The 21,306-nt window shown below is 39.2% G+C and overlaps 2 protein-coding genes and 1 long non-coding RNA gene across 3 annotated transcripts; 1 reads left to right on the forward strand and 2 right to left on the reverse strand.

The window, feature by feature from the left end:
* Window positions 1–592: 592 nt before the first annotated feature.
* ccl20a.4 (chemokine (C-C motif) ligand 20a, duplicate 4) lies at window positions 593–1,529 on the reverse strand. Its single transcript, XM_039816744.1, has 4 exons — window positions 1,312–1,529; window positions 1,030–1,135; window positions 843–923; window positions 593–719 (listed from the first exon to the last, which is right to left on the reverse strand). Exons 1-4 carry the CDS (start codon window positions 1,373–1,375, stop codon window positions 710–712), a joined length of 261 nt encoding a protein of 86 aa, XP_039672678.1. The 5' UTR covers window positions 1,376–1,529; the 3' UTR covers window positions 593–709.
* A 4,440-nt stretch (window positions 1,530–5,969) lies between these two features.
* ccl20a.3 (chemokine (C-C motif) ligand 20a, duplicate 3) lies at window positions 5,970–7,417 on the forward strand. Its single transcript, XM_039816365.1, has 4 exons — window positions 5,970–6,110; window positions 6,734–6,842; window positions 6,957–7,031; window positions 7,153–7,417. Exons 1-4 carry the CDS (start codon window positions 6,035–6,037, stop codon window positions 7,199–7,201), a joined length of 309 nt encoding a protein of 102 aa, XP_039672299.1. The 5' UTR covers window positions 5,970–6,034; the 3' UTR covers window positions 7,202–7,417.
* A 3,463-nt stretch (window positions 7,418–10,880) lies between these two features.
* Window positions 10,881–16,224, reverse strand: LOC120569074. Its single transcript, XR_005640834.1, has 2 exons — window positions 15,176–16,224; window positions 10,881–12,496 (listed from the first exon to the last, which is right to left on the reverse strand). It is a non-coding gene; the product is annotated as an uncharacterized LOC120569074 (long non-coding RNA).
* Between the last annotated feature and the right edge of the window lie 5,082 nt (window positions 16,225–21,306).

The following is a 21,306-nucleotide window of genomic DNA, read 5'->3' on the forward strand; positions in this document are numbered from 1 at the left end:
TTTGTTGAAAGGCAACATATACAACTTTATGGTCATGTTGGAGGAGTTTGTGGTGCTGTTGTGAATTGCAGGCTGTTGCATTAGGCTTTATATCCAAGTGATGTTACAATACTTTGTCTGCTGTTGTAGTAGGCTACACTGCATTAGTTTTAGTTACCTAACAAAGTGGCAACTGAAAATATATATTTACTGAAGTGGTGTACTTGCTATACCATAGCTTACTTTACATCCCCACTTTCCTCCCATCTTTCTTTCTTTCTTTCTTTCTTTCTTTCTTTTCTTGTCTTCCTATGTGTTTCTATCACTTATCTTTATTTCTTTTATTATTCATTCTTCTCTTTTTGCTACTTCTTTCCTTCCTTTCCTCCTCAATTGATCACAAACAACTTTTACTTACAGTAGGATCCTTGAGCACACTAGGCTTACTACTAATGTGTTTACTTCAGCAAAATTTTGGCATGGCTATTTAGAAATTGTAATGTGGTATTTTTATTATTTCTAAAAAAAAAAAAAAAACATTAGATCTAGGTACTTAAATTGATAAACACAGAAACAGCAAGAGTATTAACAAATATATTATATTTATTGGCTTTAAAAGAATACAAAAAGAATATTAGATGTATTGACTGTGACATAATAGCCTACATTATATTAATCTTATGCCTTTCAGTTGTTTTCCTCAGGTGATCTCCACGAGTGAAGATGCTGCTCAAGGTTTTCTGTTTAAAGAGACAAAAAAACATCACATTTATTCACATACGATTGTTGCATCTTGACTCAATATTGATGCCCGTTCTGTTTTTCTTTTTAGCTCAGAGCTTGGTATAGAGAAGTAAACTTACTCTGGTAAAGACTCCTGTGCAATTTTCACCCACTTTTTGTCAGGATCGGCACAGACAAGTTTGTTTTTCAATGTCTTGAAACTGTATTAAGACAAGGAAAGAAGTTAGGACATTGCTGCTAACAGCAGAGCCGATATTTCTGTTCGTTATGGTAGTGTGTGCTGATGCACAGATTATTTTCTCTTACATTATTGCCTTGATGTTGCAGTGATCTGTGACCTCTTGGATTCTGTAGTATTTCAGACGTTTCACTGGGATTGGATTTTCTTGGTACTGTGTGCAGCAGAAGGGGCCTTTAAAGAAGAGACATTACAAACATATTAGATTAGTAACCTATTTAAGGGGCCACTTTAATGTTAAAACAGAATCTGAAATACAGGCAACAAGAAGAACTGTGTTCTCCTAAATAAATAAATAAAATAAGAGAAATGTATCATGTGCAGTAAATAACTGCTGAAGTCATACTTACTGCTTTCAGTCAGGGCCACCAGCAGCACCAGCATAATGGAGAGCCACACAGTAAGCTTTGCCATCGTCACGCAGCTTCTCTTCAGCCGTGAATTGGTTTTCTGAACTGGATTGAGACTTGGTATGAACTGATAAAGTCTCTGGCAGTGAAGTTTAAATACTCAAATGCCAAAGGTAATGTCCTACTAGAGACCTAGGAACTATAGCTGGAAATACCAATGTTGTAATGAAATTGGGTCAAGCGGGAAGTACAGGCACCTTTAACAACAGTGGCACAAAACCCCCTCTTCTCTGGGTCAATAATAAGACATGGCATGATGTTATGCTGACAATGAATATTACAAAAAGGTTGTAACAGTAAATGTTGTATATATGTAATATAACCATGTTCATTTACTCAAGTACTGTACTTCTATACAAATTTGAGGTATTTGTACTTCAATTGTATGCTTCTACTCCACTACATTTCAGAGAGAAATTTTGTACTTTTTACTCCGTTACATTTATTTGAGAGCTGTAGTTACTTAGAATATTCAGATTTCACACACAAAACATGTGATCAGCTTATGAAACATGATATATTTTCAGGAAGTAATAAATAAGCTGTATATAGTGTTTAATATTTGCTATAACCATATATTAACACGGACAGGAGCTGTTTTGCACACGTTTACTTTTGATACTTTAACTATATTAAAATGAAATGAATACTTTTTAAAGAGTTTTACTTAAGTAACATTTTGAATGGAGTATTTGAATAGAGTATTTTTATGTTATGGCATTGCTACTTTTTCTTAAGTACAATATCTGAATATTTCTTACAGCGATGTTAATAAGGTAGTCTCATTGAGATCTATTTTTCAAGAGCGAGCTGAGAACAAGAATTATACAACGTACAATATAGGCTAATGGTTTGACAGCAACCCCAAACCATACCTCACAACATAACATCCTGCTGACCTTCTTTACGAGGCATTATTATACAACATAGAAAATACATTTTGTCTGCAATTATGACCGCACATCGTTTTTATTGCACTGGTTAATATCATTCATCACCATTGCTTACAAACATTTTTATAGATACAATAAAATGTAAATTATGGAACTGGGGTAATGCCAAACAAAAGTAATGACAAGCAAGTCAGAGTCAAATCAAACGGAACACATTTCACCTTCAAACATAATAAATTATTTTTCATCACTTATGAAGACATTATTTTATAGGAGAAAGACAAAGTCCTTGTTTCGGTCGTTTTAAAAAGCCTTTTTACATAAGACATTTTGATCTGTCACAGTACATATACAAAGAATGATGTCAGAATTCCTTTATGCTGTTTCAGTTTCAGGGTCCTGGTATTGTGCACGCTGTCACACTGTCACACTGTCATGGCTTGGTGGGTCAGATAGAACAGAATGATTGTTAATGCCATTTCTAACACTTGCTTTTCGTACTATGACAAGTCAAAATATCTGCTCAATCAGCTCCTTATTATGAGCAAAGGGGTCCTTAATTCATTTTCAGATCAAATTGGTTATTTCACATGATAAATTTCAGCATTTATGTCTGCTCTCCTCACCGGTTTAGAGTGGGCTGTGAATGGAGTATTTGAATAGAGTATTTTTATGTTATGGTATTGCTACTTTTTCTTAAGTACAATATCTGAATATTTCTTACAGCGATGTTAATAAGGTAGTCTCATTGAGATCTATTTTTCAAGAGCGAGCTGAGAACAAGAATTATACAACGTACAATATAGGCTAATGGTTTGACAGCAACCCCAAACCATACCTCACAACATCACATCTTGCTGACCTTCTTTACGAGGCATTATGATGCAACATAGAAAATACATTTCGTGTGCAATTATGACCGCACATCGTTTTTATTGTAGCTATTGTCCTTACATCAAATTATCATTTATAGGCCTATACTTATTATATAATTTGTCAATCGGCACTGGGTAATATCATTAATCATAGGGGAAAGACAAAGTCCTTGTTTCGGTTGTTTTAAAAAGCCTTTTTACATAAGACATTTTGATCTGTCACAGTACATATACAAAGAATGATGTCAGAATTCCTTTATACTGTTTCAGTTTCAGGGTCCTGGTATTGTGCACGCTGTCACACTGTCACACTGTCATGGCTTGGTGGGTCAGATAGAACGGAACGATTGTTAATGCCATTAGTAACACTTGCTTTTCATACTATGACAAGTCAAAATGTCTGCTCAATCAGCTCCTTCTTATGAGCAAAGGGGTCCTTAATACATTTTTTAGATCAAATATCTAAATAACAGTTTTGGTTATTTCACATGATAAATTTCAGCATTTATGTCTGCTCTCATCACCGGTTTAGAGTGGGCTGTGAAAAAGGCATATTGAAAGTCCACAACTGAGCTTTCTTCTTAAACCCCCTTCTCCTCTCTGTGAGTAGGTGTCTTGTTCTCACGAAAAGGAAGGGTTCACTTTTTTTTTTTTTTTTTACTTATCTTTCATTTTGAATATTCTTCAGATCTCCTTTTATAGCAATTGCTTCCACTCAGAAACAATATCCTTTACAAGGGGTCATAACATTCACACGCTCTTAGGTATATGGTCAGGTCCACAGGAGAATATGTCCAGAAGTACAAGGAAGAGAAGAAATAAAAAAGAATTAACAACATTGAAAATAAACAATGTTAACAGAATAAACATCAACTTAAACAAAACATGGGTTGTATACAACGTCACCTGGCAGATATAACCAGAGTTAGTTCTAACGGTCCTCCATCACCATCATTAATGGTGCCCATCTTATAATAACAAGTTCCCTCTGTAATCTCAACGAATATGTCCTTTTTTCTTAGCCATTCAGCTTGGTTTGGCGACTCCTTTTTAAGCCATTTTATTGTAATTGTTTTCTTTGCTGCTACCAGTAATATCTGTAATAAATACATCTTTTTCCTACTGTGTATCACAACTGGTTTCATCCCTAGAATTGCTATCAGAGGTTCTCTTATCAGTTCAACATTCAATACTTTATTAATATATGTAAAAATGGATTTCCAAAAGTTATCTAACCATGGGCATTGCCAAAAAATATGTGAGTGAGTAGCCATTGTCTCTCCACACCCCCTCCAACATTGACTTGATTGGTTCGGATTCATTTTAGCCAAAACTTGTGGTGTTCTGAAAAATCAGTTATTTATCTTCCATTGAAATTCCTTCCACAAGTTGGCGTTTGTGACTTTGTATCTCCAACCACACTTCCTCACTTATTTCGAGCCGTAGCTCCCTAATCCACTTGTCTTTCGCATAAAATGAAATTATCTTTTGTCATTGAAGCAACGATTCTATAAACATTGGTTATTGGTTTCCTCATATGTTCTCCACCCTGAGTTTTTAAATAAATACTGTTCTAAAAGGGAGGGCTCTATTAATCTGTTCCAGTTTGGGTGTTTGAGTATGAAGGTCCTTAATTGTAGATACCTGAAAAAAATCTGTTCTTGGTAATTTAAAATCGATTCTCAGTTGTTCGAATGATTTGAAGTTATTACTAAATAATTGGTGTAGGTTCTGTTGGGTTTTCTGTTGTAGCCTGGATTACTTTGTTACGACTGCTTTTGAAAGGTGCTACAGTATATGAATAAACGTATCATTATTAACCTACAGAGACAATACTGCTATTAAGTTGAGTTGAGTAATGCTGCAAAAATGCACGTTGAAGGAAATCAGTGATGAGTTGTTGCATTTCAATGTTCAATGTTGTGGTTTTGGTGGAAAGTTTGAGATGCACAATTAAACTGACATTAAGTGTTTCATGACCTATTTCAGTGCTCCCCATGCACTTTTTTCCTTTGATGCATGGTTCTTGAGTATATAGTTAGTGTTCCTGTGACCTAGAAAATAACCTCAAAGCAACCTACTTATAGGGTCCCACATTCAGGCAGGGCTCAACGAGGTCTTCAGTGAATCTTTTATTCTTCAAATAGTTTGCTTTGATTAAATATATTCTGCCCTTAACAGTAGTAGTACATGGTGAAACTCACTGAGGGCGGAGTCACACCTGTGTAACTTCCCATATTGCACTGGGCTCTTTGTTGTATCAAGGTGTGGCAATGGGAAACCCTAACATGTGTGACCTGACACCCATCACTGGTTTATAATTATCTTCAATTCTTTTGATTTTATTCATATACATTAGGCCAACATGCCGTGTGAAATTGAGTTCCTGTTCTATTCATTTGCATTTTGCTATTGTGCCAAACAAAAACTCAATAACATTATTCCATTTATATTGACAAATTTTGCATACTTTTTCAAACTGATATCTTACATATATATCTAAACATCCACACACAAAAATCAACACTTCTTCTAGTTCACATAGAGGTGATTGTGCGTGTGTGTGTGTGTGTGTGTGTGTGTGTGTGTGTGTGTGTGTGTGTGTGTGTGTGTGTGTGTGTGTGTGTGCCCGCCGGTGTGTTGTGTGTGTGTGTGTGTGTGTGTGTGTGTGTGTGTGTGTGTGTGTGTGTGTGTGTGTGTGTGTGCTATATCCCCCCCAACATCTTCCCCTTCTCTTGCATCGGGGAAAGTGAGGGGAGTTTTTCTGTGGTTGTTTGATATTTCAGGGTGGAAGTTTCCTGTTCTTACGAGGAATATAAGAGGAGGCTGTGATCACCAGCAGGGTCACAGCCTCTCTGACTCCACCTAAAACAACAGCTCAGCTCAGACGAAGACATGGTGTCAATCAAAGCCACAGTGCTGGGGATCACGCTCCTTGCCGTTTGTCTACTGGCCACAAATGCATCTGCAGGTATGGACTGGGTATCCTCCATCTCTTTCTTTTTTTAAATAGTGTTTTATTAGTTTTTTTTTTTTTTTATTGTTTGTTATTTTGTTTGTTAGTTCCATCCACACAAACCTGGCTATGATAAACAGACATTTTATGCTACTTTATCTTTCTACTCCACTACATTTTGGAGGCATTGTTCTTTGTACTCCATTACATTTATTTGATAGCCTAAGTTACTTTGCAAATTTAGATTATTACAAAATATAATACATTTATTATCAAAGGTAAGCTACTCAGCAGTATATGAAGTAATAACAATTAGCACCATCTTAACCAGCTGCAACATAAAAGTGAAGTACACATGACTGCATCAATATTATAAACCAGTAATATAAAATATATGATTCTGAAATAGCCCATTAGGCATAATGAGTACTTTTACTTCTGGTACTTTGAGTATTTTTCAATGCTAATACTTTTGTACTTTTACTTAAGTAGCATTGAATACCAACTTTTACTTGTAACAGAGTATTTTTTACGCTGTGCTACTTTTACGCGAGGGGATGATCTTTTATCAAAATTTCACTTCATTTTTTTATATTTTATTTTCCAGTATCTAATCATCTTTTCTCTTTTTTTCCCAGTGCGCCATGGATGCTGTCGAAATTACATGGCAATCAAAATACCATTTGCTAACATCAAGGGTTACTCGGTCCAGACTGTCACAGAGCTGTGTCCTATCAATGCCATCATGTGAGTATCACTCCTTCTCAGCCAGAGAATTAATAACACACAATACATATATCACTAGGATTCATCAGAAGTGTATAAATGTTAATTTTTTATTCTTTCCCTTTTATTCTATAGTTTCCACACAAAGAGGGGTCAAGCATGCACCAATCCTGCTTTACACTGGGTGATGGACTATATCAACCGCTTAAGGTATGATGATTAGCAAAGAGATTGTGCAACATAACTAAGAAACAGCATCATTCTGCAGGCTGTGGAATGTATTTACACAAGAGCATGGCTAAAATTATAACTGGATCAATTCTCATTGCAGGAGTAAAGCACAATTGGTTCACATCAAGACCGCACAAGCGCAGGAATAAAGCTATTCTGCTTTTTGAAGAGGGCCCGACCAGTTTTTCTGCCTGTTATCCAGTAACCAGTGAACGCATCAGCGAACTCCCGTTTGAAGCTAATTTAAGAAGAAAAAAAGTAACAGGCATCAGCTCAGTTTTAAGAGCCTTGTGTAATACACGTTTTATATTCTTTGCTTTTATAAAATGTTGTATTTGTACATGTTGTAATATAGAATCATTAAAGTTTTGTTTAAAAAAAAAAAGATAAATTGTGACATCTCTCTGAATGAAAACACTCATCTCTGTGTATTGTATCTCACAGAACTAAAATTACCACAGGTGTAAACTTCCTCGGCAGCATGCCAGCTTTTATCTTATGTCACTGGTTTGTTTTGTCCGGGTGAGAAATTCCAGCTCTGGAGTTTTTTTTTTTGTGCCGTGATCAAAACACAAAGCGGTGAAAGTCCTGTGACATCAGCATGAGGAAGTCATTAAAGTTGTTTATTTAAAGCACATAGAACAGGTATTTCCTTGTTGAAACAATTGCTGACATCAGCTGTAATAGTGTAATAAAGTGTAATGCTGTTTAATTTATATATAGGTCATATTGTAAGGATTTTCTGCAGGGACTGTTGTAAACAGTGGTCTGACAATGCAACACTATAAACAGTGTGTCCTTCAACTAAGGTACTATCATTTCTTGAAGAACCATTTAAAGTACATATGTTTTAAATACCTTTAAAAGGCCAGACATCCTTTACTTATTGAAACAAAATTATTCTCTAAACCCCACCTTTGTTTAAAAGTGTAAAAAGCTCGCTATTACAATGTCACATAGAAAATAAATTCTGTATCTGCTCGTTACAACACATCCTTGAAGCTACCATATACTCATTTAAAGAAATATTCAACCCCAAGGTGTCACATTCTTTGGCTGCACCATAACATCAAATGAACATTTTTTTGTGCACACTTTTTTCCCATAGTCCAGCATGACATGTTGTGTCACATTGTGTGTTTTGGTAAACCTTTGAATTTTGTCCAGAATTTTAAATAAACACACATGAAGAAGGTGCATCACAGCCATCACTCAAAAGACTCTTTACTTAATTTGTAAGATTTAAGGGAGACTATGTAACCTTTTCTGAACAATGGCCACTGTAGCCACATGGGACAATTATGGAATAATGGTGACTGATAAAACGGTAACAACAGCAGAGTATAACAGAAGCATAAGTAGAGAAGAGTTATGAATTCAGCTAACCCTCTCAAATATCAGCAGTACTATCTATCTAAAGCTAACATCTAAACCAGAACAAAGAAGGCTGCAGCCATAGGCCAAGATATTGGTGACGCAGGGGACAAGTCCCTTCAATATTTAGAACACGTGCATTTGTCCCCCCCACCCAAACAAAAACATGAAAAGTAGCAGAGGACTTTTATTTCAACAAACTGCTAACGCAACTCATAGACGCAACGATGTTTAAACTTCGAACAGCAAGAATCAAGTAGCCTACATGAGCATTGGCCTCAAATAAGCCAAGCTACAAAGAGCCACATGTCAGTGCAACATGTAGCCTAAATGCAAAAAGTGCGACATGTAAGATGCACAGTTGAAGGAGGAAGTACCGTGACATTTCCACCATCAATTGATGAGGAAAAGGCTGAAATTGGTGCATAAAAATACATCAAAATGCAGGAAATGGAGTGTTTGACGCTGACATTTTCTTAAGCAAGAACATCTTACCATGTATCCCCCCCCCCCAGCATCAAAACATCTGAGTGAATTACTTTCAGCAAGGGGGCTTCTTGTAAAAGGTAAAATGTGTTATTTTTACTTTCAAAAAGTTACACTATCTCACTTTACAGAGGGCAAAACTTTTAAAACTATTCCTATCTTAAATTTAGCGAAGCGTCGAAGCCTTTAATTGAGGGGAACCTGAACCTGGGGGATTTTTTTTAAAACAATGACATACACTACATACATACGTACATACACTTTGAAGCTGAGCATCTTGATTTCCTTCCCTCTCATCTCTATCTGTGTAGCTGTAAAATACAGCAGTGAGCTTGAGATGTTTATGGAAAGCTAGCTTTCCACTTGCTTCAACTTTATTTATATAGTGCTTTAAATATACAAAACCAAAGCCAGGGTTACAAAGTGCTTCACGGTTAGTAAAGAGGTGATAAAAAGCATAAAGTTATTTTTAAATCAAAAAAGTAAAAAGAACATTGTAGATCCAGGATAAGTCAAAATCATTATATAGGTTATACTGGGAAAAATAATAATGAACTGTAAACTATTTCTCATTTCCATATTACAGAACAAACGATCCGCTTGTACATGAAGTCGTGTAAAAAAACAACAACTCTTTAAACACTAGATGGCGGTAGTATCACTTCAAAGTGCTGTGAAGTGATGTTTCAGCAACACTTTTATTAGTTTTGCTGTATCAGGGCTCTTTGGGAGTGAAAATATTTTTTCACACAGCATGATCACACAATGATGTGGACTTTTAGCTGCATCTACACGCTATTTCCTCCTCTTTCAACATACAGAGGAAGAGGACATACTTTAAAGATTGAATAAATGAAAATTACATTTCCAACTCCACTATTATACATTACACACACATGCACAAACAGGACCTTATACAGGCAATAATGGAGAGATGTCATGGGCCCTGAGCTGGGGGTTCGGTGCCTTGCCCAAGGGCATCTCAGCAGTGGCCAGGATGTGACCTGGCACCTCTCCAGCTACCGGTCCACGCCAGGACTTGAATCTGCGGCCCTCCAAGTCAAGTCCTTACGGACTGAACTACTGCTGCCCCCCCCCCAACATCTCAACATTTGCACAACCGGGCTCATCATGGGCGGGTTTCAGGTCTTCAAAGTGCTGTGAAGTGATGTTTCAGCAACACTTTTATTAGTTTTGCTGTTTCAGTGCTCTTTGGGAGTGAAAATATTTTTTCACACAGCATGATCACACAACGATGTGGAAATTTTAGCTGGATCTACACGCTATTTCCTTTTCTTTTAACACAAAAGAAAAAGAAGACATACTTTAATGAGAAATGAAAATGTTACACTCTGTTGTTATTACACATATACACATACAGTATATACGTCATGGCATCGGTGCCATGTTCAAGGGTACCTCAGTGGTGCTCAGGAGGTGAAGCTGCACCTCTCCAGCTACCAGTCCAGTCACCACCGGTCACCAAGCCAAGTCCCTATAGAATGAGCTACCCCCCCTCCAATATCTCAACATTTGCACAATGTGCGGGTTGCAGGTCTTTGGAATGTGATTTTTTTTATATTTTAACCGCTAAAAAAGTATACTTTTATCATGGATGTGCTTCATGTCCAATCCCTGGCCATTAACTGTTGGCAACACCAACAAAGCCGAACAAATGAGCGTTTTCTCCTGTCGCATCAATCCATCCCACATGACTGAAGCCACGCTCGCAGCCACCATTACATCACATCCACTGTTCTGCACCACTGTACGGACTGAGTGCTTTTCTATGAATAATACAGAGAGACTGGGGAGTGGGGGAAATGGACTTGAGTTACTAAATGACAGAGGTAGTTTACTGTTAGAAAAAAGGAAGGATGGAGTTGGAAGGCTTTTCTGGAGTGAAACATCACTGAATAGGAGTTCTATGTAGATACACACTAAATAATCACATCAGACACTATTGCATGGATTCTGATTCAACTTTATTTAATTAATTCATGAATTATCACACTTTCCCAAACGCATTCCTACATATATCTCAACTGTGTGTTTACATTCCATGAATTACAGATACAGGACGCAGTGTCAGAGAGTTGTTACAGATGGGTACAAAGAGAAATGGCAGCAGCGTGGCCGGTCCCACACTGTCTGCAGGAAGACAAGGTTAGAGACTTGTGTTTTCCCATGAGGGAGCAAGCTGCTTGGGGATAGAAGGAAAATAACACACACACACACACACACACACACACACACACACACACACACACACACACACACACACACACACACACACACACACACACACACACACACACACACACACACACACACACACACACACACACACACACACACACACACACACACACACACACACACACACACACACACACACACACACACACAATGAGACCTCAGCCAAAGAGGTGAAAACAATCTCCTTTCTGCATTTAAAAAAATAAATGCTTATATCCGGTCACATTTGCAGCAACATTAGGAATAATATTAGAATACATATACTGAAAACTAGATAATACGTTTACTGGTGCTCTAATCTCTCCACCTTTTTGTGTTTCCCCATTGTCCTCCCTCTCTTTGTCACTCGCTCATTCTTGCCAGCACAGTTAACACAGAGTTAACAGAGCTCAGTATATAATTAGACAAACAAAAAAGAGAGAGGGATGAAACATCTAAAGGAGAAGAGACTCCAAATGATTACACATTCACTCCGCTTCCTTCCCCCTTGCTGCACACATAACCACCAATTAGAGGAGAGGAGGATGAGGACAAGCAAGCCGCCAGAAGTCTATTTATGTCTCTATCTCTCTCTCTCTTCCCCTGAAGACTATTCAGCGCCAGGGAGGGAGGAAGAGGGGAGAAAATAGAAGTGAAAAACAAGAAGTAATATAAATAAAGAAAACAAAGTGTTTCGCATCCGGTCGGCCGATTGGCTGAGACGCGAGTCAGGCAGATCTGGGCCACAGTTGCACTCATTGTTCAGTGAGCTTTTCTACACAGTCCAACCCAGCGACAGCAATGAATGTTGATTGTGACCTTTGGTCTTTGGGTACAGTGGAAACAGAGTGTCACTTTTGTACGTGTGCGTCTTCGTCTCTCGATTTTTGCATGCGCCCACTTGCCCTTTTGCTCATTTCATTTTATTTATTTTTTGCTCATTCCCGACGTCGTCGGAGCAAGCCTCGGGGCACAGTCAACGGTCGATGGTTTTTATGTGATCCATACCAAAACTCACCGACAGCGTTGAATGTTCACCGAGGCAAGCAGGGCTGTGACCGTGAGCTGAGCTGACAAGACGAGGCAGGGCGTAGAGGAAGGAGGACAGACAGAGCAGGGGACAGGGACACTCACTCAAACCCCAGAGGACAGGTCACACAGCAAAGGGACATAATGACACAGGACAGTGGCAGAATGAGTCCACTATCCACAGGGCAAACATGGTTCGGTTGTTTTTTTTCCATTCATTTTTTCAGAGGTTCTGCTTTATTGCCTTACCACCACCTCATTAATCAGAGGAACTTGAAAGTCTTTCATCTTCACTTCAAAACTGGCCATAACAGCATCTGAAACACAGATGATGGGGAAGCCGTTAGCACTGACGTTGCACACGATTTTCGCTTTGTTCATTTCCTTTTGTAGTATGTAGGCATGCAGCTAATTATGGTGTCCATAGCACAGGTTTTCATATATCGTTCTCTGAGATTTCTGCTAGAAGTGAACAGAACAGAATTGATAAATTACATTACAAATATTTAACAGCAACTTGTCTTTTTTTCCAGGAACAAAGTACTACTCTAAATCAGGGTCCCTTGGCTGAAAGAGAGTCCCACATATAAACTGGGCCGGATGGATGAAAATGAATGGCAGTGAATCCTGAAACTTAACTGAATGGCTACCATTGCTACCTTTCCTATACTAAGCTTACCTTCAATGTGTAAATAAAATGTTTTGTTTTTTTCACAAATAGGCCAATTTAGCTTTGCTATTAAAATGTTAGATAAATATTAATGTATATTTATTTAGTAATAAACTTTATATAAATGATTTTTTTTAACATAATTTGGCTGCCCCCTGCACTAACTCTGAGGACCCCCTAGGGGGTCATGGACCCTGTTGAATATCTCTGCTCTAAATAATCAACAAAACTGTTTTTATAGGTACTTAAAAAAAGTAATTTGTCAATGCAATGACAACATACCACAGACGAAATTCCAATAGCCTCCCCTGTTTTGAGATGAAGGAAGTCAAATGGACAAAACAAAACTATTTGCATATATAGATGACGCTAAGATTAAGTGAGAATAATTATAATAATTTGAGTGAACTGACCCTTTAAACAAATATATAAATGTTTTAAATAAAACAAAATAAATGCACTTTTGTATAATATATATAAATATTTTTTTTTAAACTGTGGTTCGACATTGCTCAGAAGAACATAAGAGAAATATCTCCAAGCCTGACACGGTTGTTATGGACATCTAGTCAGGAGAACAATGCTGCGATGTCCTACTGTGCAGCAAAGCTTTTCAGAGCCCAGCCATCGCCCCACCACCGGCTGAGAGCTCCCATTGTCAGACGCAGGGCATAGCTGGGAAACAACTAGTGACAGTGTCCCTGCGCTCCTGCGCAGACCGGGGGCTGACGTCAGGATGGTAAACGCTGATCTATGGTCATTCATTGCTCTGTTTCATCGGCTTAGGCTTTGCTGATGTCATTGAGCAGGCTAGACCTGCATCCATTACTCTGCTGAGGGAGGCAGACGTCAGCCTAGCGTGATCACACACTGGCTACAATGAATGAGTAATGCATCATGTTACCGCAGCTATAATTCAGAAGGTCATAAAATAGACAGTTTGGTTTTTGTCTGGGTCTTTGAATTATTGCCCCTGCATTCTTTCACAGCGTGCTTTCCTTCATGAATATGAGAAAATGTACAAATTAATTTGGATGATCACAGAAAAGGACATATGTAGTCAAATAAAGTCCTATTAAGTAGTATCAAATGTACAGCCACTTGGTAAATAACGTTAAACACTATAAACTAGTTTTTAGACCTCTTTCCTTTCCGTTTGCTTTTCTCCTGGTGTCTGAACAGCAGCATGTGAACTGGAAGTCTCTCTTCTCTCAGGGTGAAGCAGCTCAGATAAGAGACTTAATTCATAAGCCATATTACATCTTTCCTACTTTATCACAGTGTGACACACACACACACACACAGAAAAATAGGCGGAGGGTCGAGGGAGAGGAGAAAAGTGGGGGCTTTGCCATGGCAACCCCAGTGTCTTAATCCCCCCCAGTTCAACATTGCGCCCTCTGAGAGACCCCCTCTCTACAGCTGAATATGTCTTTTGTGTGTGTGTGTGTGTGTGTGTGTGTGTGTGTGTGTGTGTGTGTATGTATGTATGTATGTATGTATGTATATATATATATATATATATATATATATATATATATATATATATATATATATATATATATATATATTATATATGTGTGTGTGTGTGTGTGTGTGTGTGTGTGTGGGATCACAGAGGGGGGAGGGATTGGGGTTAGAGGGGGGAGAGATCATAGCTAACCCAGCTTAAATGGGGAGCCAAGCTACTGGCCACAGAGTCTCAACATTACACCGGGGGTACAAACCAAAGATCAAATCACACACACAGACACACATATACACACACAAACACACACATATATATATACACACACACATTTAAACAGTACATTGATGGAGGGAGATAATCTTTTGAAATGGCAGATAATTACATCATATGGCAAGCAGCCGGGCCTCCCCGAGCCTATCACCAGAAACTCTGCACTTTATTTCCTGCCATGAAAGTCTCGTGGTCTCTCGCTCTTGCCTGAGCAGGCCACTCTCCATTAGTGACAAAAGGTTTTGGAGCAGTTGGTGTGGAGAGGCATCAGCTGCTAGACAAAATTAAAAGGTCTCTATTTGTTCCCGACAATAAAAGTCCCCCATCTTCGGGAGCTCCTCCACAGCTGCAGCCAGATAGGCTTTCATTTCAAACTGCGGACTAAAAGAGAGCAATGTCTCCTTCCTCTACTGTAAGCCGATTTAGTGTGCAGGATAAAAATTCAGGGAGCTTTATAGTCATATTTCTGTGACGCCTCGCTCTCCACCAGGGAAGAGGACAAAAGAATGTGACACATGGTGAATATTCAGTAATAGAGGAACCATGAATTTTATGAGGCCATTTTAATGATGATGTTCAGTATACCTCATAGAAAAACGATCTTCATCTTCACAGAGTCACAAGCATCAGGAGGCACTAACGGGACACCTACAGATAGAAGACAAAATCAGATGTAAACACAAAACAGTTAAAAGGCAATCTGACCATCTTTTTCACTAGAAAGTTTACTAATCAACGGACAATTATTGTCCAGTGCGTCCTCCGGAAATCCCAAAGCGCGCGTCCCCCCAAGGCTGAGCGGTGGAAGCGGGTGGAGGAAGTGCCAGTGGTGTGTCTCTGGGGTGGTCTGACGTGGCCGTGGGCGAGACTTTAATGTAGCTGCATGTCCACTCCAGTGTATACTGTACAGTACATTCACCCGTAATGACTAACAGACCTGCAGTCTGCCTGTAAGGGCCTCACACGCCACTCCATGCCTACACATGCATATGCTCCACTTTAATGGCAGCCTTTAGACTTTATTTGAAGGGTGCTGTGGTGTGCAGAAGAAAACAAAAATGATCCCCGGATTTTTCATAAGGGAGGAATAACATCGCTTTGAGGAGCTACAGTGCCCTCGGCCTAATATTTGACCCTGGTTAGTTTATTATATAAAGTGGCCATTTAAATCTATTCAAACTTTGGATAATTACAGTTTGGCTGCTTTGTGGTGGTTCTTTTTCAAGCATATAGAGACCTGGGCTTGCCAAACATCTGGCTGGGGTATTATATTCAGTTCTGTCTGAATGTTTGTGTTTAGCTCTATTTTAGACATGATATTTTTTTTTAACTTATAAGTATTTATTTCCGTTTTTATTGCACTGTGACTGATGAGAAACAACTTTTTGTTTCTTCTGTGTATGCAAGTACTCAGTGAAATGACAAATAAAGTGATACTTGATGTAAGTGACGTAAGCTGCAGGCATTATTCTTAAGAACTTCATATTGTCCGGCAAACATGACCAATTCGAAGGTCTGTGCAAATTTATGTCCTTCTCCAGTGTAGCACTAAGTTGTACAGAGAGCTGGACAATATATCGATATTATATCGATATCGTGATATGAGAGTAAATATCGTCTTAGATTTTGGATATCGTAATATCATAATATGGCATAAGTGGTGTCTTTTTCTGGTTTTAAAGGCTGCATTACAGTAAAGTGACTTCATTTTCTGAACTTACCAGGCTCATTGTGTAAATATTTTGTTAAAGCACCAATAGTCAACACTACAATATCGTTGCATTATCGATATCTAGGTATTTGGTCAAAAATAACGGGATATTTGATTTTCTCCATATCGCCCAGCCTTAGTTGTACATTTGAACTATCGATACCTGAGGCGAACCTGACATGAAGCGAATTACGAAACGGTGTCAATCTAGTATATTAGAGAGCAAAGGGCACATTGTAACACAAGGTGCAGAGTCTGTTCAACAAGTGCGAAGACATAAACCAAATACAAAGGCACAGAGTTGGTGCCTTGGGACTGACTGGCAGGGTGGGGTCACTGGGTGACCCTTGGCCTTTTTAACCCTGAGGAATGTTGTCATGCTGGTGCGTGTATTGTTCCAGTCTCCCCGAGGAGCCCCAGCAGTGTATCAGATGAATGTGAACGCTGAATGTTCCTAAGGGCTTCTCCTTTCCCCTCACCCTAAAAAGAACTTTTTCTTCCACTAATCCTCTCTTTTCTGCTCTTCATCCTCGGACTTCAACAAACAAAAGGTATCAACAGGTCTAAGAGTGGGGCTGTTGTTGTCAGTCTAAAGTGCACATGGATTGGGGCGGCCTCTAGCTCACCCAGTAAGAGCGTTCGCCCCATGTTGGCTGAGTCCTGCTGCGGCGCAGGGTTTGAATCTGACCTGCTGCCCTTTGCTGCGTGTCATCCCCCATCATCCTGTCCACTTTGAGATAAAGGGAAAAGCCCCCAAAAAATAATTAAAAAAAAAAGTGCACATGGATGCACAGAGGCCACTAACATGGGTGCTAGGCCTAAACGACCAACAGAGATGCAGTAAAATACGTCTAAGAAGAAACATAAAAACCAAACTTCTTTGCCCTATCGCTCATCAAATAAACCACTGTTTTTATTGGTCGACGGTCCAGATCTAAGAGATGTGAGTGTCTTCAGGCAGTCTGAGAGTCTGGCTCTGGAGGAAGTCCCCAGCAGCAGAAGGAAACTGACGGATGAGAGAGCCAGACAGACAATTACTGGCCAGGTATGTCCTTTATATCCACCTAGGGCTGGTCAGAGGAAATGGAGGAATTTATGATGTCATAAAAAAGTGCCAGTAGAGAAGTGCCTGAGAACAGGTTGTCTCTAGAGCTGGAGCCATAAAAGACTCCTGCGGCTTCCGCTCCCTCCCCATGACTACCACCCGAGATGATAACACTAGACCGAGCGAGAGATGCGTGCGCATAATTCAACTCTTCTGCAAACATGGAATATAATAACGTGGCAAAGTATCGTGAACGACTACGATACCAATGTGTCACTGGATAACACATTCCTGATAAAACTAGAAATGGAGAGTAGGCCTAACAAATGAATTTTTCTCAAGTACTTGTGAATGAAAAGATTGTTGAGTTACTAGCACTTTATCTGTGTTACACTGGTTGGGGATAATAGGACCCACATGCAGAGGAAGGGCAGGTAGGCAGGCAGAAGGTTTGAGCTTGAAGGTTTTAATGGTAACAAAAAGCGGCAGTACAAAGACTGGAAAACTCACGAAATAACAAACTGACGGGCAAAACACAGGCAGGGGTGAACTGACACGCGCAGGAACAGACACAAGGCACAGGGAAGCAACACAAGACGATCTAACAAGAGCCAAAGGGAACACAGAGGCTAAATACATGAGGTGATGAGTAAATCAGGAACAGGTGAGACAACAGGTGAAGCACATCAGGGCGGGGCAGGACAATCACAAAGGAGGGAGAACACAGGAAGGAAACTGGACAAGACGAGACGGAGAACAGACTATCAAAATAAAACAGGAAGCAGAACATAAACAGGGAAATGCACGACAGAAAAATACACCACTAAATACACACAGACCACAATACACAAAACAGGATACATCAACACAACAAGGAACAGAAATATACAGAATGAATATACAAACACAGGAAACATACAGAAATCAATACTACAGGCAACAGAAATGTCCGTAGCCATCACAGTTCTGTATGTTGCATGTTCGAAATATAAAAAGAATAAAAAATTGATCATAAAAAAAACAAGTTGTTTTAGTCGTGCAACAGAAAACTCAGATTGGACAGATAGTCTATCTAGCTGTCTGGATTTACCCTGCAGAGATCTGAGGAGCAGTTAACCATAGTCGTCAGAAATCCACCGGAGTTTAAAATTACAACACAAAGAAAGCGGAAGGTAACAGACATCTGGCCGAAAAGAAGGACATCCGGTGGAATTTCAGGCGGCACCGGAACAAACCCGGAAGTGGAAAGTCGTGGATATAGACTAACCACTTATTAACGTTGATGAACTCCAAAACTAAGTAGAAAGTGGAAAAAGTCATGACCCTTTAACCATTATAACAAAAGACATGATGAAGAAAGAAGAAGAAGAAAGTGAAGAAACCACAATCATTAATTAAGGGATTACTAATATTTATAACTGCGTTATTACCAAGAACAAAGGACAAACACCAGTCAAGGAGAATTTTTACAACGTAAGCGATTTAAAAACCTGTGACATCACCACAATGTAAAGTCTATGGGCTGAGCTACAGGCCGTCACCGAGCTATGGGAACTCGCAGGTAGGACCAGCGGGAGAAACACTACTGCACAAAGTGGGAAGTAAACTCTTCCCACAGAATTTTTTTTGGCATATGCGCCAGGTGAGCTATCCTCATTGAACCAAATTGGCGCCATTTTAGGATCCGGTATCCTGTTGTTATTATACACTCTTACCATTAGCTTATGGTGGCTAATGTTAGCAAACTTTAGATCTTGTTAAGTGATATTACTGTGTCAGCTTTCTGACTTTCTGACTCCTCCCTACTTGTGCTACTGTAAACATTAGCTTTAGCATGTTGCTGAAAGCATTTCAAGAGTTTCATCACAAAAGCCACACAATAATGAAATGCAACTCACCATGTTTTCCCGCTTTTGTTCCCATTACACTCGCTTTCGATCATTTGATGATATCTTTAAAGCAACAATCGAGTCAAGAGTTGCCAAATCTTCTCAAAATCAATCATATAAACTCCAAAGTGAGTTTTCATCAATCTGCAAACATGTCTGTTTGCTTAGCTCATAAAAAGTTGATGTTTCTTTCTTTTCTCATTAAGGCCCATGTGCAGCTGTGCCTATGTAAGCTAGACTGATGTGCATGTGTGTGTGTGTGTGTGTGTGTGTGTGTGTGTGTGTGTGTGTGTGTGTGTGTGTGTGTGTGTGTGTGTGTGTGTGTGTGTGTGTGGCTGCATGGACTGCACACAAATGGAAAGTGTCCGATGTGCTACTGTTGATTACCATGACAACGTATTACACTGAGGCTTAAAACCATGGCTGTCCCATACTGTGCCTAGTAAGAGTGACATCTCCAACTGCTTCAGTAATGAGCTGTCTAACATGCTGTCATCTTCTACAGATGGAGCACATACTGTACAGTAGGCCACTCAACATTTCTGAGAATTATCCTACACACATGAGAGGGGTATCAATCTTCTCATCTAATGCTCAGCAAGAAAGCAAATAAAAGTATGTCAAACTATTCCTTTAGTGATTTGGGTAATTTGGGAATCCAGATATCAAGTGTTTTTCCAAAAGAGAACAGGGGATATTAGCATTAGCAATCACCATTATCACTTTTTTTTGCCTCCAAATGTAAGTATAGCTATAAAATCTGGGTTATCATTAGACACACACAGGTTTTGTTTATTTGATGGGTCAGAAAACCTTCATATAGCTGTTGTCTGCTAACTGCTAATTGCAAAACCACAGTGTGAGCGCCTTATCTCACATCATCAACAGTATGGCACAGTCCCTGGCAACTCCGGACCACCTCCACCAACCCCACGTTCAACTCTGCCATCATGAATGCCTCCTGTCGGGTTTCATTCCTGCTCGATGCCAGCAACAAATTCTCCGTCTCAATTAATCACTGAGTTTCTAATGGAATGCTTCCCTTCAGGATGAGGCCCATCACAGAGGGGGCTGCAGTCAGTGCTGTCGGTGAAGCTGCTCTGATTGCCTGAATACACTCCCAGCTTTGGAGTCACTGCAGATGTCTGCTAATTGTGGTGATTATGGGGAACGGAGGGGGGTAGGAATATGTAATGAATTTCCCATTGCTTTCATGCCTCACATCCTTTGGTTATGTTCATCTGCTATACAAGTGGAGCATCCGCAGGGTTTGGAGACGGACAAAAGTGAGATGGGAGGTTGGGCACGGGCTTTTGGACGGGCAGCTATTCTAACCGCAAGTGCAGCCAGATTTGGTCCATTTATTCTTTTTGTTCTGTTAATTTCTGATACAATGCTGGTTTTAATTCCTCTCCTCTCCTGCTCTATGCTCTTGTTCTGTCACTTCTTTCTCCTCTTCTTTACAAATCTATGAACAGCGGACAGCTTTAAAAAACCTTTAGCAACCTTTCTCACTGGCTAATGAGATCCAAATTACACCTAACAAAAAGCAAGTCAATTTTACCAATAAAGCCCAGAATCACAGATTCGTATTAAAGGACTTTACAATTTGAACAACTCAGACCATTGATTAACAGGGGGAAACAGGTAGCTTGGCTCTGGTAAAACAAAAACTACCAGCACCTCTAAAGATCACTAATTTTTATACATGTTCTTTTTTTTAATTTGCATTAAAACTATAGTGTAAAAATGAAAAGGGGAGGTTATGCCCCAGACTAACTGATCCAGGCTAGGTGTTTCCCCCTTTATAACGCAGCTTTTATGCTAAGCTATGCTATCCAGCTGCGAGCTGTAGCCTTATATTCAACGTCCAGATATTAGAGTGGTATCAATCTTGTCATCTAACTTTCAGCAAGAAAGTGAATAGACCTATTTCCAAAAAGTGAAGTTATTCCTTTAAGGAAATAAATTATAAATATACAATAATTAGCATTAAACATAATACCTTGAATAATTTCAGGCAGAATGTGAACTGGAGTGAAGATGATGGATCAGAAATGATGTTGAGCAA

Source organism: Perca fluviatilis, chromosome 11 (assembly GCF_010015445.1).
Source record: "Perca fluviatilis chromosome 11, GENO_Pfluv_1.0, whole genome shotgun sequence".
NCBI classification, from domain to species: domain Eukaryota; kingdom Metazoa; phylum Chordata; class Actinopteri; order Perciformes; family Percidae; genus Perca; species Perca fluviatilis.

What these genes read in the sequence shown, in the direction of transcription:
- ccl20a.4 (XM_039816744.1), bottom strand. Translation starts at nt 1,375, where the DNA reads ATGGCAAAGCTTACTGTGTGGCTCTCCATTATGCTGGTGCTGCTGGTG. An exon ending in GGTGGCCCTGACTGAAAGCA is followed by an intron (nt 1,136 to 1,311) that starts GTAAGTATGACT and finishes TCTTCTTTAAAG; the next exon opens with GCCCCTTCTGCTGCACACAG. An exon ending in TGCAACATCAAGGCAATAAT is followed by an intron (nt 924 to 1,029) that starts GTAAGAGAAAAT and finishes GTCTTAATACAG; the next exon opens with TTTCAAGACATTGAAAAACA.
- ccl20a.3 (XM_039816365.1), top strand. Translation starts at nt 6,035, where the DNA reads ATGGTGTCAATCAAAGCCACAGTGCTGGGGATCACGCTCCTTGCCGTT. An exon ending in GGCCACAAATGCATCTGCAG is followed by an intron (nt 6,111 to 6,733) that starts GTATGGACTGGG and finishes TTTTTTTCCCAG; the next exon opens with TGCGCCATGGATGCTGTCGA. An exon ending in TGTCCTATCAATGCCATCAT is followed by an intron (nt 6,843 to 6,956) that starts GTGAGTATCACT and finishes TTTATTCTATAG; the next exon opens with TTTCCACACAAAGAGGGGTC.